General features: G+C 44.3%; 2 protein-coding genes across 14 annotated transcripts in view; both read left to right on the top strand.

Moving 5' to 3' along the window:
- The window catches only part of SUN1 (Sad1 and UNC84 domain containing 1), a 35,052-nt gene extending 27,486 nt beyond the window's left edge, over positions 1 to 7,566 (top strand). For all 12 annotated transcript variants that reach the window (XM_063345300.1, XM_063345294.1, XM_063345299.1 and 9 more), the window contains 8 exons: positions 273 to 316; positions 1,267 to 1,402; positions 2,330 to 2,584; positions 3,110 to 3,194; positions 3,666 to 3,781; positions 4,401 to 4,568; positions 5,288 to 5,380; positions 5,781 to 7,566. In XM_063345300.1, coding sequence (XP_063201370.1) covers positions 273 to 316; positions 1,267 to 1,402; positions 2,330 to 2,584; positions 3,110 to 3,194; positions 3,666 to 3,781; positions 4,401 to 4,568; positions 5,288 to 5,380; positions 5,781 to 5,894 — 1,011 coding nt within the window. In that variant the 3' untranslated portion in view covers positions 5,895 to 7,566. The remainder of the gene's footprint in view (positions 1 to 272; positions 317 to 1,266; positions 1,403 to 2,329; positions 2,585 to 3,109; positions 3,195 to 3,665; positions 3,782 to 4,400; positions 4,569 to 5,287; positions 5,381 to 5,780) is intronic.
- Positions 7,567 to 8,157: 591 nt separating this feature from the next.
- Positions 8,158 to 21,000, top strand: GET4 (guided entry of tail-anchored proteins factor 4). Of its 2 annotated transcripts, XM_063344184.1 has the most exons (10): positions 8,158 to 8,346; positions 12,581 to 12,659; positions 13,073 to 13,154; positions 14,116 to 14,265; positions 15,929 to 16,067; positions 18,002 to 18,142; positions 18,227 to 18,302; positions 18,488 to 18,560; positions 19,663 to 19,774; positions 20,474 to 21,000. In XM_063344184.1, the coding sequence occupies exons 1-9, from the start codon at positions 8,192 to 8,194 to the stop codon at positions 19,749 to 19,751; spliced, it is 984 nt and encodes a 327-aa protein (XP_063200254.1). In that variant the 5' UTR covers positions 8,158 to 8,191; the 3' UTR covers positions 19,752 to 19,774; positions 20,474 to 21,000. The 2 variants fall into 2 exon arrangements, with proteins under 2 accessions (XP_063200254.1, XP_063200253.1); XM_063344183.1 differs by having other exon boundaries at positions 19,663 to 21,000.
- Positions 21,001 to 21,401: the final 401 nt, after the last annotated feature.

Below are 21,401 nucleotides of genomic sequence, written 5' to 3'. Positions count from 1 at the left end.
CTATTACAGTTCTTGAAGTCTTAAAACTTGTTTGTGTTCTTGCTCCCCCTTCTTGGAGGGGGTTTCAGTTCAATGATTAAAAATTATTCACTTGACCAGTAAGGCAGGTTCTGCTTGGAAAATCTTATTATACAGAGGCACAAACATAAACGTGGGGGGACAGTCCTGTATAGGTGATGCTAAAATCTGTCATTGTCACCTAACATTCTTTATCTCCTTTCTGTTGCTTCTGTTTCTTTGTATACATTAAAACTAACTTTTGTATCTTTTAGGACATCCAGAAGGAGCTTGACATAGCCAAAGCAAAAACAGTGAGGTATAAGCACTTCTCAAGTATATTTTGCTTTTTCAGTCCTGGTACTAACTGATAATGATACATGTGTTCCTTTTTAAAATAAAACAATCCCGTCCTTTGTGTCAGTTAACTGACCTTAAGAGTTTGTATTGTCAGCGTGGAGTCTTCTGTTTTATGGCAGACTTTAACTGTGCTGCTGAACATCAGCACAAGGCCTGCTCCCAGTGTGTGAGCAATCCTACAACTACATCTTTTGCTAGAGAAAGTTGTTTATTTAGTGGAGGAGAATGACTGACTTCTCATCCTCTTGTAAATGCATTTGAATCTTTCCTTAAATTGCTTAGTAACTGCTTTTGATAGGCTTTAGAATTAAATTCTTGAATTGTATAACTTCTAACCTTTGTCTCTGTTTTTGGTTTGTCAGCTGTACTACTTTCCTCTCATGTACTGGGTAATAACCAGATAAAAACTGCAGCACTTCATTAAGCTTCCCCATTAGAAAGAGGAAAAGAAACACTTATTTGCTGAATTGTCATTTAAGTTAAATCTAAATGTAAAATGGCTTTAGCATGATAGCTGACACCTGCCTCTAAAGTTAGTCTGGTTTAAGTAAAGTAACCTGAAACTTGTTCTTACCAGCAGCAAACTCATGCAAATTAAGTTTGACTGGTTTGCCAGAAACCTTAAATTCCCTAAAATCTATATAAGTTTGAGTTACTAACTTGTCAGCCTGGTGGTGTTCTGCAGTCATCACTGCTGGATTTGTTCACAACTTCAAAATACTTCGCTTTGAATATAGTAATCCCAAGTACGCCTTAAATAACATCTTCAAGGAACCACAAGCTCACAGTGTCTATCATAGTGAATAACTGAGCTAGGAAGGCGCTTTGTATTAGACAGTTATGTTCTCACACCTTTGGAATTTGATCCAAACTACTTTTTCCTAATTACTGCCTCCTTGTTTTTGTCAGAGATGATGATGAACATAGTCAACTCTTGTCCAAAGTTAAAAAGCTAGAACTAGAGTTGTCACAGATGAAATCAGAGCTCTTATCTGGGGAAAGTGTGAAGACAAGTTGCGAGAAAATGGATGTCATTCATGAAAAAGTAGGTCCTGTAACTTCTGTAACTGCTCCAGTAAAACTTGGTACTACTTGATTTTTTTGTTCACTAACTTTATTGAAATGCAGTACAATGAGTAATGGGGGGGTAGCATTTACCTTAAAGAATGGTAGTGTTTTATGGAGTGGTACTGTGAACTTTTCCATTAGTGTGTAACACTTTACTAGGCAAGAGTTTATGGCTTGTCTTCTACAATGGCAGGGTTTTTGTATTTAAGGTATGATGCAATAGCAGTTCTGTTTACAGTACTTTGCTGTTCTTACCGGCGTATTTTGCTAACCCATGGAAATGTGGAAAAGAAACTTATGTAAAAGCAAGTTAGGTTTGTTATCTGAGAGTTGTTTTAAAAAAATCATGCTTAAATTCTTTTGAAGCCTTTTATAAGATCTGACTGGATTGTAGCCAACAAAATACAACAGTGAGTATTGATACAGGATTATCAGCTTGACTAAAATTCCATCTTGTGATAATGGTCAAATATGATTTAGCTATTGTGTATGGAATCAAAGCGTACCATGAGTGAGTGATAAGCGACTTGCTTAACTAGGCCTAACGCTGCTCCCCTTAGAGCTGCCACGGTGCCGCCTTTGAACTGCTGCAGTCAACTGGTGGTTTGCATTTTTTATTTTGAAGTGTTAGTCACACCACTGATGTGAACGGCACAGTTTGCCGGGGCTTTTGGGTGTGTCTTGGTCACCAACCAGATGATGCATTTCCCATATGTTCTTCTGCGCACCTGACTGGTCTGGTACGCCACTGTAAGTCAAGGTAGTTAAAACCCATGTGAAAGCTAGACTTCTGCATAGTGCTGGATGTATGTATTGATTTCACACGTGCCTGTTATATATAGTATTACTTAATGGTTTATAAAGACTAGTAATTTCTATTATAATTGTTAATGGCTTCTACTAGGTGGGTGCCCAGGTCAAAGAATCTGTCAAGCTGATGCTTTTTGGAGATCAACAAGAAGACACTCCTGACTCGCTTCTCCAGTGGCTTACATCCAATTTTGTGAGCAAAAGTGATCTGCAGACTCTGTTGAGGGATCTAGAGTTGCAGATTCTCAAGAATATTACTCTCCATATGTCTGTTACAAACCAAAAACTAACATCTGAAGTAGTAACAAATGCGGTGACTAATGCAGGGATATCTGGAATCACAGAAGCGGTGAGTGAGTTAAGTTCTCAAAAGTTCCACTTAAAACTGTAAAGGGTCCTTTTATAGGCACTTTGTGGAGCATGACTGCAGATATAAATGTTAATGATTTTAAGAGATGTCAGCAATATTAATTGAAACAAGGACAGCTATAGAAGATGCTTTATCACGTGTATTCTTACAGCATTGCTTGTTGCCTGTTGTGAATGCTTGTGTGTTTTCGAAGTATGCTTTCTTGAAAATTGAAGAATTGCCAAGAAACAGGTATGCCAAAGAGACGCAGCTCAGGGTCTTGGGAAGGAGGGGGAAAGCATGCAGCTTCTGAAGAGAACACCAGTCAAGGTGCAGTACGAATTTGAAGACAGACAACCACGTGTTAAATTGGCAGTTGTCTTGACAGAGTCTTACAAAGATTTGTGATGGAGGGCAGCATCTCAAAAAGATGCTTGCAACTTCACCGATGCGTGTATATATATCAATTATTTTATCACTTGATATTATTAAAATCTTTCTATTCTTCTCTGTGTACATCTGCAGCAAGTACAAATTATTGTAAACAATGCACTGAAACTCTACTCTCAAGACAAGATTGGTTTGGTGGATTTTGCCTTGGAATCTGGAGGTAAATAGTAGAGGAAACACCCTTTTAACTATTCATGTTTATAGTATTTACTAAAAATCTTAAAATGAGGACTAAAGGTTAGTAGAGCATCCTTGTGTGTTGTCTGATGATCAGACTACCGCAATCCATGGATGTTGTTTGCAGGGTTATGTATCAGCCCAAGTATGCGGGGACAGGGGTAGAATCGTTCTGGGTGATAGAGAACCCCAGGTGTGTTTGGGGAGGATGCACACACCACTGAACTTGCTAGAGAAAAATTTTTCAGCCCTCTTAAATGGAAAACCTTTAACAAGTTCTTAAGATAACATTGTACTTGATAGAAGCATTGTATCCCCAGAAAATTATTAGACTTTAACAATACCTGTAGTAGTCTTTTCTGAGGAGAATGACTGGTACATTCTTTAAGCTTCGTACAAATGTCTGCCTTAAAAGTCTTAATTATTTCTGCTAACCTGATATATCTTTTTTGAGGTGGCAGCATTCTGAGTACTCGCTGTTCTGAAACCCATGAGACCAAAACAGCGTTACTTAGCCTCTTTGGAGTTCCTCTGTGGTACTTCTCTCAGTCTCCCAGAGTGGTGATACAGGTAATTAAAGGCCAAGTAAAAAAACTCAGCAACGTTATTTTACGTTGAGGGGTTTGGATTGTTTGGATGCTGGATGTTTCAGTCTGTAATGTACTGGGGGCGGGGGGGGGGGGGGGGGGGCACAGGTACTTTGAACTATGTTCCCAAGAGTGGGATTCTTCTGGTAGTTCCTGGGCACTGCTGAAGTCCTGCTCTTGACCCTTACTTGGCTGGGGCACTGGAGTTCTGCAGAGTGTGAGTGCTGGGAGGGTTCCTGGTGAGAAGTAACCTCAAGGTGGGTCTTCAAAACACTGCTGGTAGTTCGGGTGGATATGCTCTCTTTCTGAAGAGGTCTACCAAATAAGTTATATTCTGCCACTTACTAATGTCCTCCTTTACTTATTAAACTGTTTTTACTCAACCCACAAGGGTTTGGGTTTTTTCCTCCTTTTTCTCCGTCTTCTCCCTACCCTGCAGGGGAGTGAGCGAGTGGTTTAACCCCAGCCAGCAACTAAGACTGTCCCTAATAATTCAGAATTCATTACAAGTTTTTATTACAGAAAAATCATTACTAAATGCTTGTGGCTGGTTTTGTTGTTGGTGTGTCCCATCCTGTTCTTTCCCCCTTCCTCCTGTCTAGCCGGACATGTATCCAGGGAACTGCTGGGCTTTCAAAGGATCACAGGGGTATCTTGTAGTTAGACTGTCAATGAAGATCTATCCAACTGCCTTTACTGTGGAACATGTACCAAAAGCACTTTCGCCGGGAGGAAATATCACCAGTGCTCCAAGGAACTTTGCAGTATATGTAAGTCTGTCTCTGAACTTAAGTTGCATAAGTATGTGTAAAGAATATTTGTGTTACATACCTTGGAAAACAATGACTTAAGGGGAGGACAGGTAAAACGAGAAAGTGTTTCAGTCACTGCTCTTAAAATTGCTTATATTTTTCTAATGAGCTTTTAGATTAGGAGTAAGCGTTGCAACTAATTTTGGGGGAGTTGTTTCTTTTCTCTTGCTTCATACATACATTATGGCTCTTCGCCTTATCTGTGATGTGCCTTAAATCTTTTTTTAAAATTGATTTTAACTAGCACCAGAGTTGCGTAGGCAGGGTTGCAGAGTATTGTTGTGATATCTGAGAACTCTTTGTTTAGTTCTTCTAAATGCGTAAGCAGTCATCTGCAAGCATCTGAATCTCGACTTCCGTCTTGTTTATAAGCTTGATGTTTTCTTGTTCTTGTTTGTGCTGAGCAGTTTATATTGTACACTCTGATACTGGGTTTGCCATGGAGATTAAGGGGTTTGACCATGAAAAGATATAAACATAGCACAACTATTTGCAGTGCAGGAAACTCAAATACAGGGCCGTGCCTGAATGAGCATTAAGTTACATGGGAAACATTCTGATGCTGGTTTGATAGACTTCCGAGTGCTGTCTGACACTCAGGTTCTGCAGGTGTGCTGCTGGTTTTGGTTTGACTTCAAATTTGACGGAAGCAAAAAATCTTTATCCTGTTGTTACAGGGTCTAGATGATGAATATCAAGAAGAAGGCAAGCTTCTAGGACAGTATGTCTATGATCAAGATGGAGAACCACTGCAGATGTTTCCAGTCTTGGTAAGTCTGGATGGCAAGATTTAAAGTGGCAGGAGAAAGATACTCATATTTTCTATGGTAGTACACAATGAGCAGTGGAGGAAGAAGGGCTCCTTCTCTGGGCTCGGTAGAAGGTACCTGTCTGCCTCAAAACCTATGGGCTAAATAGGGGGGAGGAAAGGTTTGTGCCATCTGCGCACAAATGGTGTGAAGAGTCTGCTTCATGCTGCTTCTGACTCCCTTCGCAGGTAACGAGCTGTAAGGCAAGGGAGGTTCTGTTCAAAGCAGCACAAAGTCCCCAAGGCATGCCCTGGTTATTGATGACGGTGGTAGCTGCAACAGTTTCAGAAGGCAACTTCAGTTTCACCTGTTCGTACCAAAACCTAACACTGGTTTGTGTGTTTGCTTTTTCCTTCTGCAGGAGAAAAGTGAAAACGCATTCCAAATAGTGGAACTGAGAATTCTTTCTAACTGGGGCCATGCAGTATATACATGCCTCTATCGGTTCAGAGTGCATGGGCAACCTGCCGAATAATCTCCGACACTACAGCTTGGGTTGGTTTTGTTGTTGTACATTTTGTTCTGAATTTGTATATACCAGAAAGCCTAGAACACTGGAATCTTTAAAGGACGAGGATGCAAGATACATACTGCAGAACTATTGATCCTCTGATAAAGGCAAAAGACTGTCAGCAGAACTGTATGAAAAATAACTTCATTTGCTCTAATGCTCAGCTTGTAACTGCCAGTAGCTTTATCTTGGTGTCCATGCTGAGAGAAATAATGCATGCGAGCTGCTCTGGTTCATAAAGCCCAGTTGGCAAACAAGTGGCACCTATTTTATTACAAATGAATGTATAGGGTTGGGTTTTTTTTTTTTAAAAAAGAATAAACCACACTTTCTGCAACTAGGAATCTGTTTTTATTTTATTTTTTTTTAATCCAGGACTTAACTGCATAATTCTGTTAGCTGGGCACCGTAAGCCGAAAACTGTGGTACATTTTAAACACTGACTGTGGCTGAAGGTGTCCTTCAGTTGACCCTTGGTTTTGACCTTTTTGGTGGATCCCAAAGGGCTTCTTTGATACTTGTTGACTGTAATAAATATTACTGTCAGGGAAAGTTAACACAACCAAAACTAGTTTAAACACCAGCGACTGAGAATGCTTTACTGTAACTTGGGCCTGTGAGTTGCTCTAAAAGTCAGGGATAACTTTAAGTTCCTTTAAGGGGTTTTTACCATAGCAACTTGGCTGGCTTGTTCTTCTTCAGTGTTAATTCCAAATCAACCTTGATGTACTAACTGGATCGGAGCTGATAAGCCTGCTACATTGTTTAGTAAACATTGTTTAATTGCTATATACTAATCTTAATTTGTTAGAAGTGATCTCATGGGGACAAGAATTCCTTAGGCTGGTTCGTTGTTATCCTCAGTAAATGCTGTACTGTGAGAACACCACAGTCCAGGTGCTGCAAACCTCACTGCTCCGTGTCAGCAAGGGGACCTGTGCCCCGCACGGCTGTGGGGAAGAACATGGTCCTTCGGGATCATCCCGGGAACCCTGGTCAGTGTGAGGCCAGCGGAGAGCTGGGCTGCTCCCCAAAGCAATGCATCCACCTTGGAGCGAGAGGAAACTGCCTGTTGCCCCCTCGGGATTGCTGCTTCGACCACCCTTTTCAGAAAAAGATTCCTGGAATGTACTTGTATGCAGAATTTTTATCTTGCTGTTATAATGCATTTTATAACACATGAACTGTTAACACATGGGACTGCTGACTGGCTTCTGAATAGTCATGTATGTTGCACAACAGTCCTCGAATGTTTAAAACAAACAAACAAAAAACTCTCCATGTGAAGAACTCTTTTCACCTGATCTAGAGACAGAACCTATGGCCTACGCAGAGGAGCTACATTACACGTGTACAGGTGTTTTCATACTATAGGTTACATATTTAAAATTAGAGTTATCCTGTATAAATTGAAATTAGGTAGCTGGGGTGGGAATATTTTGAATAACACTAACTTATTTTTAAAAAAGCAAGATAGGACTTTGTGCAATGTATTTTTGTAAATGCTTTTCAAAACGTCTGTTATTCTTTGCTGTCTCCAAACTGACGAGATGCTATTGAGATGTTTAAATAAAGAGTTTTAATTTTTGGAAGTGCATGTAATATTTGAAACAAGAAATAAAGCTTTGTTTCTGTATTTTTGACCACCTGCTTAAATAACGTTAAACTGGATGCCCCAGGGCTGGGCAGGACGGGTTTCCCCGGGGCATTTGCCCCTTGCCGGGGCAGGGGGGGGGGGGGGGCGGGTCGTTGCTGCTTGGTACCTTGGGCTGCCTTCCCTGTCTGCCATGTCTTGTGAAAAAAACCCCACAAGTCGGCAGCTGCTTCATGCTTTTCAGCTACTTGTTAACACAGTTTCAAAAGCTCCTGGTTTGGGTTTTTGCTGTGTGGTGGGTTTCTGGGGGTGTTTTTTTAACCCTCTTTCCTCACCCTTGTCTGAGGCCCAGCCGGCCTCCGCTCCGCTTTCCTGCCCGCCGTCCGCCGCCCCTTCCCGGGTGTTCCCCGCTCTGCCTCTCCCAGCCTGAGGCAGCGGCCCCTCCGTGACGCAGGCGATGGCGTTAATTACCTCCATTCCCGCCCTCTCCTGAGGGGAGGCGGGCGGGTCCCTCCCCCATCACGTGACGCCGCCCCGCCTGGCCCTCGCCGGCCGCCGTCGCAGCGGGCGGAAGCCGGGCGCGCGGCCGCTGCCGTGCCGCCTGCGCCTGCGCCCTCCGCCCCGTCCCGTCCCCCCCTCCCCCTCGTCCCCTCCCTCCTCCGCGCTGATGGCGGCGGCGATCATGGCGGCGGAGCAGGAAGCCGCGAAAGGCGGCGGCAGGAACCGCGGCGGCGTGCAGCGCGTGGAGGGCAAGCTGCGGGCCAGCGTCGAGAAGGGCGACTACTACGAGGCGCACCAGATGTACCGGACGCTCTTCTTCAGGTAGGGCCTGGCGCGGCCCGCCGCCCTGTCCTCCCCGCCCCCCCCCGGCACGGCCTTCCAGAGCCTTCCCACGCACCCGGCCCTGCCGCCGCGCACACGCCCCGCGCCCCATTGGCCGCCGCTTCTGCCCATCTCCGCCCTCTGCTCTCTCGTTGGGCCGCGGGGGGGCGGGGTGGGGCGGGTCCGTGCCGCGGAGGGTAGGGCGAGCTGGGCCCGGGCCCAGCCTGGGGGCAGTGGGCGGTCAGCGGGGCGCTCCCGCCGCCTCCCCGCTCCCTCCGCGCTCCCCCTGGTCCGGCCGCCGCCGAGGGGCGCGGCGGCTGCGCGGGAGGGCTGGGGGGCGGCGCGGGGAGCCGTCGCTCGTCGGGGTTTGAAGGTGAACCCCGGCCCGGCTGAGGGAGGGGGCCCGGCTCGGGAGGGCACCGGCCCGCGTCGCGCAGGGGCCGCGTCGCGTCGTACTTGACGCCGTCAGGGACAGAGCTAAATTTCGCCCTCCCGTCCCCAAACGTCCCTTGGAGGCCCGAGGGGCTGGAGTGAGCCCCTCGTCATTCCCGGACCGTCCCCTGAGGCTCGGGGCTGGGCCCACCGCTTCCCCCGGCGCCGGGGCCTTCCAGGAGCTCCTCGGGCCTTCCTAACGGCCTCGGCTTGTGTTAGGCATCAGCCTGGCTGCCGGGTGGGTTTAAAAACCTTTTCAGGGTTTGAAGGTCTTGGGCTGATGCTCAGCCAGGGAGCGGGGCTGCACAGTGGCCACCCTGTGGGACTGCTCAGCGGAAGGGGCAGCTCTCGGAGGGGCAGGAGTCGCCTGCACAGAGGAGTTTTATTAGAAAAGATTCTGGTTGATGTAGTATTTGTGTGCGTGGCAATGACTAAGTAGAGCAGGCCTAGGCATTTACCCAGAAATATCACTACTGCCTGTGATGTCATAAGAAACCGTATTTTTATTGCAAAAATTTTTTAGATTTTTTTTTTTTTATTATTTTTCACATCCACTGCAGTGGTCACCCTTTCTCTCATCAAAATTTAAAATGTACCATCCCTGGAGGTATTTAGAAGGTGCGCAGACAGGGTGCTGAGGGACATGGTTTAGTGGTGGTTTTGGCAGCGTTGGGTTAACGTTTGGGCTTGATGATCTTAAAGGTCCCTTCCAACCTAGGCCATTCTGTGTAGAGCCTTGCTTGCAGGAGCACAGAATAAGGTATTTCTTCCAGGGCTTCCTTGGATGGTCCCAACTTTGTTCGCTTGAGGTTCTGCTGGGGGAGGGCAGGTGGGAAAACTGCCTTCTGAGTCTGGGTGCCTCACGCGTGTGTCGCCTGTCCCCGGAGCTCCTCAGAGGTGGAGTGGGAGCGGGCCTGTGGGCATCCACAGAAGAACAGCAGCCAGGCATGTGGGGAAGAGGGTCCTTGGTGCGTAACCGACTTCTGCTGCCAGTGTGCATGAGGCAGCCTGCCCTGCCCTGTGTACTGAGCACCATTAAATTAAAGTAGTTATGTTCTGCCATAGCCTTCTGATGGGATCAGCGAGGGCACCGTCTAGGCCTTAAGACTTAAATTGTATTTGAGAATAAATCTAAATTTAAGACAAAGCATGGCCTATTTTATAGTAAGGATTATGTGATGTGATGGCTGCGGTGGTGGGAGATGGCTTGGCTCAGCAGGTCACTTCTCATCCAGTCTTCTGAATGTATTAACTCACATACTTTGCTTAAGCCACCCTGAATTAATTTAGAATCAAAGATCCTGCCTTTTCCATTTTAAATGCAGTAGAAAGGAATTTCTCAATTAAATGAAAAGGTGACATTTGCATAGCTAGGAAGAAGGTTTCCTTCTAGGCAAAAAGATGTAATAAGACTGTGAAATTTGTTTGGAGAGTCACTGAGGCCAAAAAAGAGTCCTGGATAGTCTTGCCTGTCCTCTGTAAAATGTATGTTACATGTCAGCAGTTTTCCAGAGACATGTTAACACGGAGTGAGATGATCTCAGCTGCAGAATTGTAGTTGGGACAGCCAGTGCTTACTTGTTGTAAACAACAGCAGCCTGTAAAACATTAGTCTGTTCTGTCATGAGTTGTGTGTTAAAGTTGAAATCCTGACTCGGAGCTTCAGAAGTCATAAACTGAGACATGTGAGGGTGGAGGAGGGGAAGCAGCGGAGGAGGAAAGATTACCATAAGCCTGCCTCCTGCAGGCTTCTTATCCCTCCCTCTCATCCAGGGAGCAGGTGGGAAACTGCTGCTCCTGCCTGACCCTGAGCAGCGAGTCCCAGGCTCCTCCGGACAGGGGTGCTGGTGCCGGGGTGGTGCTGTAGGGGCTGGCTGCATTGAGCTCTGCTCTGTTTAGGATTTGGTGACGGAGTCAAACTTCCAAGTTTAACATCCCTGTTGTAGTTACATTGGCATCTGTTTTCCTGATGCTTGTAGGTACTTTTTCTGGTATGAGTAATCCGTTCCAGGATTTCTCTTGTTCTAAATGCCATTTAGATTGATGTCATGAATATTTATTTTTATTAAAAAAACTTTTAAAATAAAAGTTCTTTTTAAAAAAGCACCCCACCTCTTTTAAATGTATTTTATATTGTAAAGCTGTTTTCAGCGTCTTTTAGTATCTGCTGTCATAATTCCCAGATTAAGAGCTCCCAAGTAGCATTGCGAATATACTGGAAGTAGAACTTGTGGAAGGGGATCCACACTGAGTTTCGGAGTCAAATGCCTGAGAGGCAAACCTGCATGTGAAGCCAACTATAAAAATGTTGGAGCTGCTGATCCGTTTAAGTAACGTGCGAAGCATTTGCTATGGTGATTGCAAGTCTGAATTGCTGAGTCTACTTATTCCAAAAACCCACCCTCATGCCATCCATTATTACAGTTCTGCTGGTTTGGATGAAAGACCTTGGGGTTTCTGGAAGACGATGAGCAGGATGGGAGGACTGTCTCCTCCCTTGTTTGTTGTCCGATCTGATTGTACCAGTAGGACCTGTCCCTGGGGCTGCCACGTGTGACAGGAGTCTCACCCACAGCACAAGAGCTTTTGGGATCCAGCGTTGTCCCTGGGGTTAGTGTGATCCCTCCGTGCCCACACTGTCCCACCGCTCCCAGACTGCTTCACCCCTGGGTCCACCGACCCTTCACTGTTACCCATGGGGACGCTCATGCATCGGGTCTGCTCTTTGGGGGACCCAGCTGCTGCAGGAGCAGAGAGCGGGGAACCAGCGGCACGGCACGGCCAGGTGTCATAGAGGACAAAACGAATATTGCAGATACTAAAGCAGTGTGGGAGAACTGGAGTCTTATCTTTTTGATATAAGCTGTTGTTATTAACTACTCAGACATTCGGAGAAGCAGTTAAGAGAAATGGAAGTTGGAAACTCTATCTGCTGCCACACTTTAACTGCTTTTATAGGAAATGCTGCATTTATATTCTGGAGATGTGACTACCCAAGACCCTTAGTTACCGATAGTGGTGGTGTGCAGGAGGCTGCGGTCACAGCACCGTGGTAAGAGGCTCCCGCTCTTGAGGGAACCATTGGGAGCAAGTTATTTTATTCTTCATTTCTTGATTCACTCTTAAGCGAGGCAGGTGGAAGCTGCATCAGGTGTGTCTTGAAGAATAATATTTGAGAGCCCAGACTTGTTTCTTTTATGAATTGGTGACTCTGTGAAGTGTTGCACGGTAGATCTTGCTGGCTCTTTTTGTCTTACTGGAGCCCATCAGAGACAAGTTATTCTGGTTCAGCAGAGGACCAGTATGTGGCTGACATCCCCTGGCAGAGAGCAGTAGTGGTCACAGAGAGTTAAACCAGTGGAAAGGAGCCATGGGTGAGGAGAGGACTGGAGTCACTGGGGCAGCACCGGGGGAGCGTGCTGTCCAGGGAGTGTTCCAAAAACTGTCACTGTGATGGCTTTGGTAAAGGCTCTGATGTGACGGTCTGAGCGGTGTCATTCAGTGCGTTGGCATCTTTTGCTCAGGTGAACTCCTGGGATCATTTACTTTCCTTTGTTTCAGCCCAAATCAGGTTTGAAGCTCTCATTTTTCATTCTTATACTCTGTGCTTGCATTCCATCAAGCCTGGAGCAGAAAACAAATTGTAGCTTACAGTTACGTCATTGTTGAAACTAACCTGATTTAAAAATACATCCCTTACTGCCTTTATTTTAAATTTTAGCAATCTTTAAACGTAAGTAACTTTAAGTGTACGCAACTTATTTAGTGATACTTTTTATCAAGGCTTTGATGTTGTTTTCAGGTATATGTCACAAGGAAAACACGCAGAAGCAAGAGAACTAATGTATTCAGGGGCTTTGCTGTTCTTCAGCCATAACCAGGTAAGTCACTCGTTTCGTGTGTGGGTTTGGGTGGGGGTGTTATTCCAAGGTTTTGAAGGGTGAATGGTAAATTCTCTATGGTAAACATTTGGGGTAATTGCTTTGTAATCTTTTGTTTTATCTCTTTGTTGAGCCTTTCTCCACAAAGAAGGATTATGCCAAGCTGGAACATAAAGCAGAAGTGTTTGTGGGCATCCAAACAATAATAGTAACCATGTCTGTTTTGCTTTCCTGGAGGCTTCTCTTTTCATGCCATCAAATTATTATAATTTTTTTATAATGAAAGGCTGAGACTTGATACTGTGCTGTAGATGTTGATAAAAGTATTAAATCTGCCTCTGACAAAATTCTGCTTGGTGTTTTCTTTTATGTGCTGATATGTTCATCACTACCAGTATGTGTCTGTTTTGTAGCAAAACAGTGCTGCGGATCTGTCCATGCTGGTTTTGGAGTCTTTGGAGAAGTCGGATGCAAAAGTAGCAGATGACCTTTTAGGTGAGGTGACCTCTGCGCTCGGTTTGATGGTGTTCAGGTGTGCTTTCACTTCACGGTGACTGTTGTTAACAGTCTCGAAACCTGAAATCCTTCCTGTATGCCCTCCCATGTGGCTAAGAGTTACCTTCAGCATAGAAATGGATGGGGGAAGACTTTATTAGAGATGAATGGATTCCCAATAACTTTTTTGGCATGCTTAGAACAAACATCGGTGTGTTGTGGCGTTGTCCGTTCCTCGATGCAGCAGTAATGTATTGTCTGCACGGTCATTGATGTCCCAGGGCTTTGGTGGATGGTGGTGTCACACCCCAGCAGTGTGGTAGTGTCACATTATTTGTGATTCATCTGTTCACAAGGGAATTTTTCTTGTTTGACTGTGAGATTTGGTAAGCAGGCAATTCAGGGAGACCTTCTTGAGAGCTGCCTGGCCAGACCACTGCTGCAGCGTGGGTGAACCACTCCTGTTAACCACCTATGGATGGAGACAGACAGACTGAGGCTGTTCTTTGTTTACTTAGATCAGCTCTGACATTTTGTGTCCCATCTATGATCTGGTGGTGTTCCTCTGAACTGCAGCCCTCTGTCCCTCGCCCTGTGAATGGCAAGCAGTCCCATAACCTGCAGCCTTTCCTGCTCCTTGGAACTGCGTGGTGCTCTGGGATGTCCTGTCCCAAAGGATGAGATGGGGAAGCTGTCACCAGCTGGCTGCAAGGCACAGCTTTGGGCTCTGGGGGAGTCATAGGAGTATTGCTGGCTGATAGATGCAAGATTGACTTGCTGTATGAGAAGTGTCTCAAGTTCAAAGTCACTCTTCTTTAAGGGGGCTTATGGAGGCCCGTTAGGGGACCTTAAATACACACTATCACTGTCACTGTCATGTTGGAGCTTAAAGATGCACTAGAACCAGCGGTTCATCCTATTGCTATTAATGCTAAATATTTGTGAATCTTATTGCTTCTAGAAAACTTGGCTAAATTGTTTAGTTTAATGGATCCAAATTCTCCGGAAAGAGTGGCTTTCGTATCCAGAGCACTAAAATGGTCTAGCGGGGGATCAGGAAAACTTGGACATCCAAAACTACACCAGTTACTAGCAATTACCCTGTGGAAAGGTAAGAAAAAAAACCCTGGCTTTTCTGTGTTTTGTTTTGAAAATGTTGAAAGTATGATATTGTAAGAGATCTATTTTGAAAATAATCTAAGGAAGGTGAGATGGATATGGTTGATTGGGTTCTGCTGTTACCTGATTTTTGCAGTAACTTCAGCCTAACGTTACTAATAAAAAAAAAAACCTGGGGCTGTAGTGCAAAACCCAAAACACAACTGCTATAAAGCTCTCTGTAAAAGGAAGGTTGATCCTTTAGACCTTGAGGTAGTTTGATTGAGTCATTAGGAGGAAAATTGCTGGGGCACAAAGCTGTTCTATCCTGTTTGTTTTATTTTTGAATCCTGGATAAACCTGACAAAGATCGAAATACATCACCTAGCATCCAAAACAGTCTTTGGATGTGTAATTGGGTACTTTTTGAGACGATGACCAGCAGGCTTATTCCAGAATGAATGTCGTGGCCTTTGATTTATGTGGGATTTTATCACTTGTGATGGGATGTAAGAGAATCCAAAAATGCACTGAATAATTATTTTAATTGTGGATGATAGCCAGTTTTAAAGTCTTGTGTTCGAAACATAACAAACGTGAGTGAGAGCAGTTGAATAAATGCCGTCTCTTCTGTGGTTTCTTGTGAATTAATAACTCTGCAAGATGATTGTTTATTTCAAATTTTTCAGTAGCTGCAAAGCGGTGATAGTGGTTTCATGTAACAGTCCTGACCCAATGGTCAACATTCCAGCTCGTTGCCTTTCTGCGTGTCATATGCAATCCTGTAGCTGTTCTCGTGGGACTTACGTTAGCTTGATGGCTGCTGCCAGCCAGAAAGGGCGGATTTTCCTCAGAGCGTTTAAGTTAGAAGCTGAGACAAGATTAGGATAAGAAATGTTGCATTCTGAAAGTAAAAATCCCCGTTTTGTAGCCATCTGCTCACTGTTCTTTTGAAGAGCAAAATGTGTACGTTTTCTTAGTCTGGAGTTTTTGAGATTTTCATCAAAAAAGGCTCAGATTTTTAAAACAAAGCTTTTAAATTCCAAAAATCAGCAGCTATCCAGTTTTGATTTGTCATTGCAGTGATTTTGCGTGATGCTTTGCTTCAAGTTAAGTTCTAACAAGTCATTGCCACTTCTTACACCTTTTTTTCCCGTACAATTGCTGTTCAGCATATGGAAGCAATTTTAATTTTGATAGCGAGAGTGGGCTAGGCTAAAAATAGGAAATGCCTTCTTTCTGTGCACTTAGAGAGAAGGACGCTGAAGGTGCTGTTTGACTTCTTGGTGCGCATGGTCTAATATGGAAGTTCTTGATTCTCCTCCTCAGCACTGGTGGTGATAGCACACGAAGTGGCAACGTGCGGTTAGATAACATGAGAGCACCGCAGCTCACGCTGTTTGTCCCGGTGGTAGCTGTGTTTTGTGGTTGCATTGAACAAACTGTATCTAAATCAAATGTATTTAGGTTAACATATTTATTATCTCCCTTTATAAATTGTCTGTAACTTATAAAGGAAAAAGCCTCCTCTCTTTTTGCTAGTTGTCTTGTTTATATACCGTGTGTGTAGCTCTTGTCCTTTTACCAGCTGTAGCATACAAGCCTAACAAATTTGTTTTTACATTCAGGTATGATGAACCGATTTCTTAAAAGCCATTTTCTTTTTCCTTTTATAGAGCAAAACTATAGTGAATCTCGGTATCACTTCTTGCACTCTACAGATGGCGAAGGATGTGCAAATATGCTGGTAGAATACTCCTCGTCCAGGGGATATCGCAGTGAGGTGGACATGTTTGTAGCACAGGCAGTACTACAGTAGGTGTTTAACTTTTTTTTTTTTTTTTTTACTGTTTTGCTGACATGACACTGTGTTTGGGGCCAGTCTAATTTAATCATGATAACTGTAGGTGTTAACCATGCATCCTTTTCAAAAGAAACTGTGAAACTGGCCAGAGCTTCTGAAACTCACTTTGTGTGGTAACAACATGAGAAAACCATCTCAAACCCGGTGTGTTGAACTGGTCAGACTGGAGAGAGAGAAGAACAAATAACACATTCAGGTCAAACCTGAAAGCATGTTAATTGCCTGAAGAATTAATGTAATCTGTTTGACCCCGAAAGCACAATTCTTAGCGTTGTTAACACCACTTTATGTCTAGTTAGGGCTTACCTTGACGTCCTTACCAAGACTGGACCTAAGCAGGGTCTATATTTACCTTTAGTGTAGTACTTGCTCTCCGGCTCGTTGTCCTAAGAGACAACTTGTCTTGGGTCACCCTGGTCCGTGAGCAGCAGTGCGACGGTTCTGGGTTTGACACAGCTGCTAGTGGCTTTCATTTACTTGGGCATTTATTTTGTAGAAGGTGGGAGTGCAAGCTCTGATGTGCCTTTGCAGAGCTCATGTGCAATTAAGGTTGACAAAGCCAATTTTGCTGTGTTTAATCAGCTGATGGCTTTCTTCAGTCAGGGAAAGCGGCTCACGGAGGAGTCTGAGGAGGAGGTGGAGACAGGACTGTGCAGCAGGGAGTCAGGGAGAGAGTAGGTGTTGGGGGAGAGGGAGGAGGTGAGAGCAAGTCTGTCTCTCTTTTGACAGCAGTGAGCTGTCATCTCAGATCTGTCCTGCTTTCCATAGCTGGTTGATACAGATTGCGGTGATTTTGATCAGTAGAAAATCCTTTATGGAAATCCAGTATGTGCAGGACTCTTAAACAATTTTATGAGGCTTTGTTCTGGAGAGGGGGAAATTCTGGAGAGAAGGTATCTGTAAGAGATTATTTTTTCAGTATTTATACAGCAATAGTGCTGCATCCTTTACTGGCCTATATCTGAAATACTGTACTAAATCCTCTTACATAGCAGTGTGTACTCTAATGAAAATAATTGCAGGTCCTTGCTCAGCAGTAAGGCAGAAGAGCCCTATGCCCTTGTGCATGTGAGGGTACAGAACTGGAGGCCAGCCTGCGACCGAGAATGCGACGGCTCGTGGCAGCCTTCCCAGGGCTCGCCGACAGCGTTTGTCCCAGATAAAGTCTCTTGTTAGGCCTATGGGACTTGCAGAGATTGCCAGTTAAATTAACTGGACCTGAACAAAGGCTGGGAAGTCGGTCTGTTAACTGCTGCCCCATGGCTGGGGAGCTCAAAGGGTAGCTTCATGATGAGACTTTTGGACGTGTGTGTCAAACTTCTCGGTGATCCTGATGCCATGTTATTTTGAGGTAGTGCTAATAGAATGTCAGAGGCGTCGGACGCTGGCAGATACATACTGAAAGGAGATGTGTTTGGGAGTGGATGGGGCCAGGAGAGAGGTCTTTAATTAGGTTTGTACCTCATCATAGTAAACTCTGGACTAGTAAATGCAGTGTCAGGTTTAATTTGAATTATGCAGTGGCCGGTCTTTCCACATTTTGATTTAATTGATGCCCTCTTTTTGTAACCCTCCTGTATACAATCTGCTTAGATCTTGGTTAAACTCATTCAATTAATATTTAATGTCAGTTCTCCCTCCCAACCCGCTTATTCCACAATGTAGTTCAGTAGCGATTTTCCCCTTCCTCAGTTGATGGCCAAACCATTGTCAAAGATGTGCACCTCTGCCGGGTAGTTTTTGCCATCATTTTAAACCTGAGATGGTTTCTATGCGCAAATGAAGTACAGACTGTCGAGCATGTGGCTTCCCTTTCTCTTTCTGCATGTAAAACTACTTCTCCACCTTTTATTTTTAACTTGCCCTGTTCTGTTTCCTTTTGCAGATTTCTCTGCTTAAAAAATAAGACCAGCGCATCAGTTGTTTTCACGACATACACACAGAAGCATCCCTCGATAGAAAAGGGTCCGCCCTTTGTTCAGCCACTGCTAAACTTCATCTGGTTTCTGTTGTTGGCGGTTGATGGGTACAGTATGAATTTTCCTCATGTTGTTCTTGGTTTCCTTTGCATTTGTTACTGGGGTTACATTTCTGGTTGTTTCCTTTCTAGAGGAAAACTAACAGTATTTACAGTATTGTGTGAACAGTATCAACCTTCACTGAAAAGAGATCCCATGTATAATGAGGTGAGTTACTCGTGGCTGTAAACAGGATTTAACCTACAGAATGAGTTAAATAATAGCTGATTGTCTCCTGTTTTGTGACTGGTACAAAGGAGTCTGATCTAGCTTGTGCGGTGTGACTGTTGCCCATAGTGGTTCCACCTGTAAACGAAGTAGCTGACGTTGTTCTTCACCTTGTGTCGTTTCAGTACCTAGATAGAATAGGACAGCTTTTCTTCGGTGTTCCGCCCAAGCAGACATCGTCCTACGGAGGGTTACTAGGTAAGGTTTGTGCTGATGATTGTTTACAGACACCACCAGTCTTCTCAGAGCAGTGGCTTGTACAAAAAGGCTGTGCTGGAAACAGATAATTTGTTCTAACAAATGCATCAGTTTTTTCATAGCCTGTAGAAACAGCCCCTGCTGTAGAATACGAGATGAACTGGTTTCATGTGAAAGCGATTGGGTGAAGCTAGTAGACTTCCCATCTTTCAGAAGGGCAGAAGCATGTAAATGACTCTTACAGATAATTTTTGTCATTACGGTATAACTTCCAAATGTAAAGAAAAATCTTGTTTGTGTTAAAGCTTCATTTCCTCAAACGTCGGTGGCATTTTCCTGAAGTCAAGTCTGGGACTTTGGGAGAGTCTGACCAGTGCTGGTATAAAATGAATGCTCCCAAAAATTCTGAAATTAATACTGCACTTCTACAAGAAGTGAAAGGGAATAGAGAAATTCAGCCTGCATTTCCTGGCTCTTGAATAAAATGTCAGCAAATTGGACTGGATTACTTCTGTAAAATTGAATTTTCTTGAGAACTAAGTTTCTCTGTTTGGAAAGGGACTTGAAGCTTTACCTGCAAACAGCAATTCACGGGTACCCAAATTTTGTGAAAAACATGAGCATCATAGATCCCATATGTAAGTAACAGCTTTTCGGTATTTCAAGCATCCTTAAAATGAATAAACGAGGGAGAACGCATAAATGCCTCCAACGAGTTCTTTATAGGCATTGCTGGGTTTTGACCGTTTCCTGGCTGGAGGTGCCTTGCCTCACTTGGTTGGGTTTTTTCTTTCCTCTCGTGCTGCAGCCACAGCCCGTAAGTCTGTGACTTTAGCGGGGTTTTTCCGGTGTACTCTTAGAGAAGGAATAGTATCAAAATACAGCTTCCCAAAGCAATAAACTCTGAATGGAAACCAATGAGCGAATGCTAATGTCCTGCTGAGACTCTTCTGCTAACAAACAAACAAAAAAAAAAACCAAAAAAAAGTTATTTTTTCATTGTTGAAATCTGCAGCTTAGCAGGACGGTAGGAGAACAGTTAAAAGTTTTTAGGATGAGAAAGTAAAATTGGCAATCTCGACTGTCCTGTATTTTATTCTAGGAAATCTTTTAAACAGTCTGATGGGGACTGGAGAAGATGAGGACACGGAAGATGGTCAGGAAGATAGCAGTCCCATCGAGCTCGACTGAATGCTGTTGTCTCTGGGTGGCGTGTAAGTCTGGTGATTCGATGACTCCAAAGACAGTTTTGGAATTTGAATCCTGCAGTTGTTTCCTGGCGCCTAAAAGGGCTCCTCCGGTCTTTTAGAAATGGTTGCTGAAATGTTTATAATGTTCGGTCTATATTATTTATGTAAAAAAAGAAAGAAACCAACAAAAAGTATCCAAACGAACCAATCGGAGCAATTGTTAGCAGGTTTCCGATACAGCGGCTGTTGACTTTGATTAAAATATAGTCTTCTACGGTTTCTGATGCAGTATTCCCTTTTGCACAGTAATTGAATAAAGCATAAATATGGGTCTTGTACTTCACGGCCTACTCGATACCATCTTTGTTACGAGAAAGCCTCCTTGACCTCTGCCGCCTCCAAGGAAGATCTCGAAAGGCAGGGTGATCAATTGAATAACGTATTGGCGAGGCTGGTGCCAAAAGTAACTGCGAGACGAGCCAAGCAGCCTAATTTGAGATGCACACCCAAGAGACGTTGTTACCCAGACCTGGTTTCCGCTGGTGTGAGTAGCACGGACGCCGTTCCCGCTGCCTTTCGCTCCGCGCACGGGCTGGCTCCGGCCCCGCGCACGCGCGTGCTCGGCCGACACCTCCTGAAAAGCACAAGATTGAATCGCTCTGCGGTAAAAGCCAATCAGTGGAACGTAGGTAATTGGCTTCCCTGTGGATCTCTCTTGCCTAGGTGTGAAAACTTGGCTCGTGGCTCTACTCCTTTGGAACAGATTCAGCGCAAGTTCACAACCATACGTCGAGGCGACGGCCTTCTAGCGCATGAAATGATTTGCCGCGAGCAACGTATGCGTTTGAACTGCAGCTGTGCGTAAAGGAAAGGGATACTGCGGAACTTTTGGCTCTTTATGATATATTTATTTTTCTTGGGTGATTGATTCATTTAACATTTTCTGTAAAAAAGAATAAATCAATAAATAATGGAGTAACTTCGCCCCCAGCGGTAGGCATAGCCGTTCGACATCTCCTCCTCTTTAACGCAGCACAGCGGATGGCAGTGGTACAGCGAGCAGATGAAAGGGTGGGGAAACGCTTTATTTTTTCACGGTGAAAATAAAAAGGCTTAGATTAATAAACAGCAATCATGCATGGGGGAGGGAGGGATTAATACGAATTTATTGACTGTATGAAAAAGAAAAGGCATTGACAGGAAGACTTTGTGTTAATTGTGAAGTCTCAAATAAACACTTTATACCAGGATCTGTGATGTTGCTGCTTTGGAAGAGTTTTATGAGCGGAGATCTTGCTTTCTTTGCTATTTCCCCCCGTCCCTGTCCTGTGTCCTCCGGAGGCGGGTGACGGGGAGTTTGAGTGTTCAGCTCTGGGTACGGAATGCAGTTGCAAATGACAGCCGTGTGTACAGCATACGTGTGCGTGTGTAAAACCGATATTAAAATATATACGCACACACACATAGAAACAGCCTTTTGTGTATATAATAATTTATAATTAACTATTGCATATAATTTATAATATTAATTACACACATGCACAATCTTTATAGCTAGCTACAAACAAAAACAATGAGCCCGGCCTGCTCCCTCCCTGCTTGACATGCCCGGGGTTTTAAGTGTGAGTGAGTGACAGTATGTGTGTAAAAT

This window comes from Chroicocephalus ridibundus, chromosome 8, assembly GCF_963924245.1.
Source record: "Chroicocephalus ridibundus chromosome 8, bChrRid1.1, whole genome shotgun sequence".
Classification (NCBI taxonomy): domain Eukaryota; kingdom Metazoa; phylum Chordata; class Aves; order Charadriiformes; family Laridae; genus Chroicocephalus; species Chroicocephalus ridibundus.
This window is presented reverse-complemented; position numbering and strand designations above follow the sequence as displayed.

Bases quoted from the DNA above. Each gene is read 5' to 3' on its own strand.
- GET4 (XM_063344184.1), top strand. From the start codon at position 8,192: ATGGCGGCGGCGATCATGGCGGCGGAGCAGGAAGCCGCGAAAGGCGGC. The intron at 16,068-18,001 runs GTAGGTGTTTAA...TTCCTTTTGCAG, and splicing joins GTAGCACAGGCAGTACTACA to ATTTCTCTGCTTAAAAAATA. The intron at 18,143-18,226 runs GTACAGTATGAA...TTTCCTTTCTAG, and splicing joins CTGTTGTTGGCGGTTGATGG to AGGAAAACTAACAGTATTTA.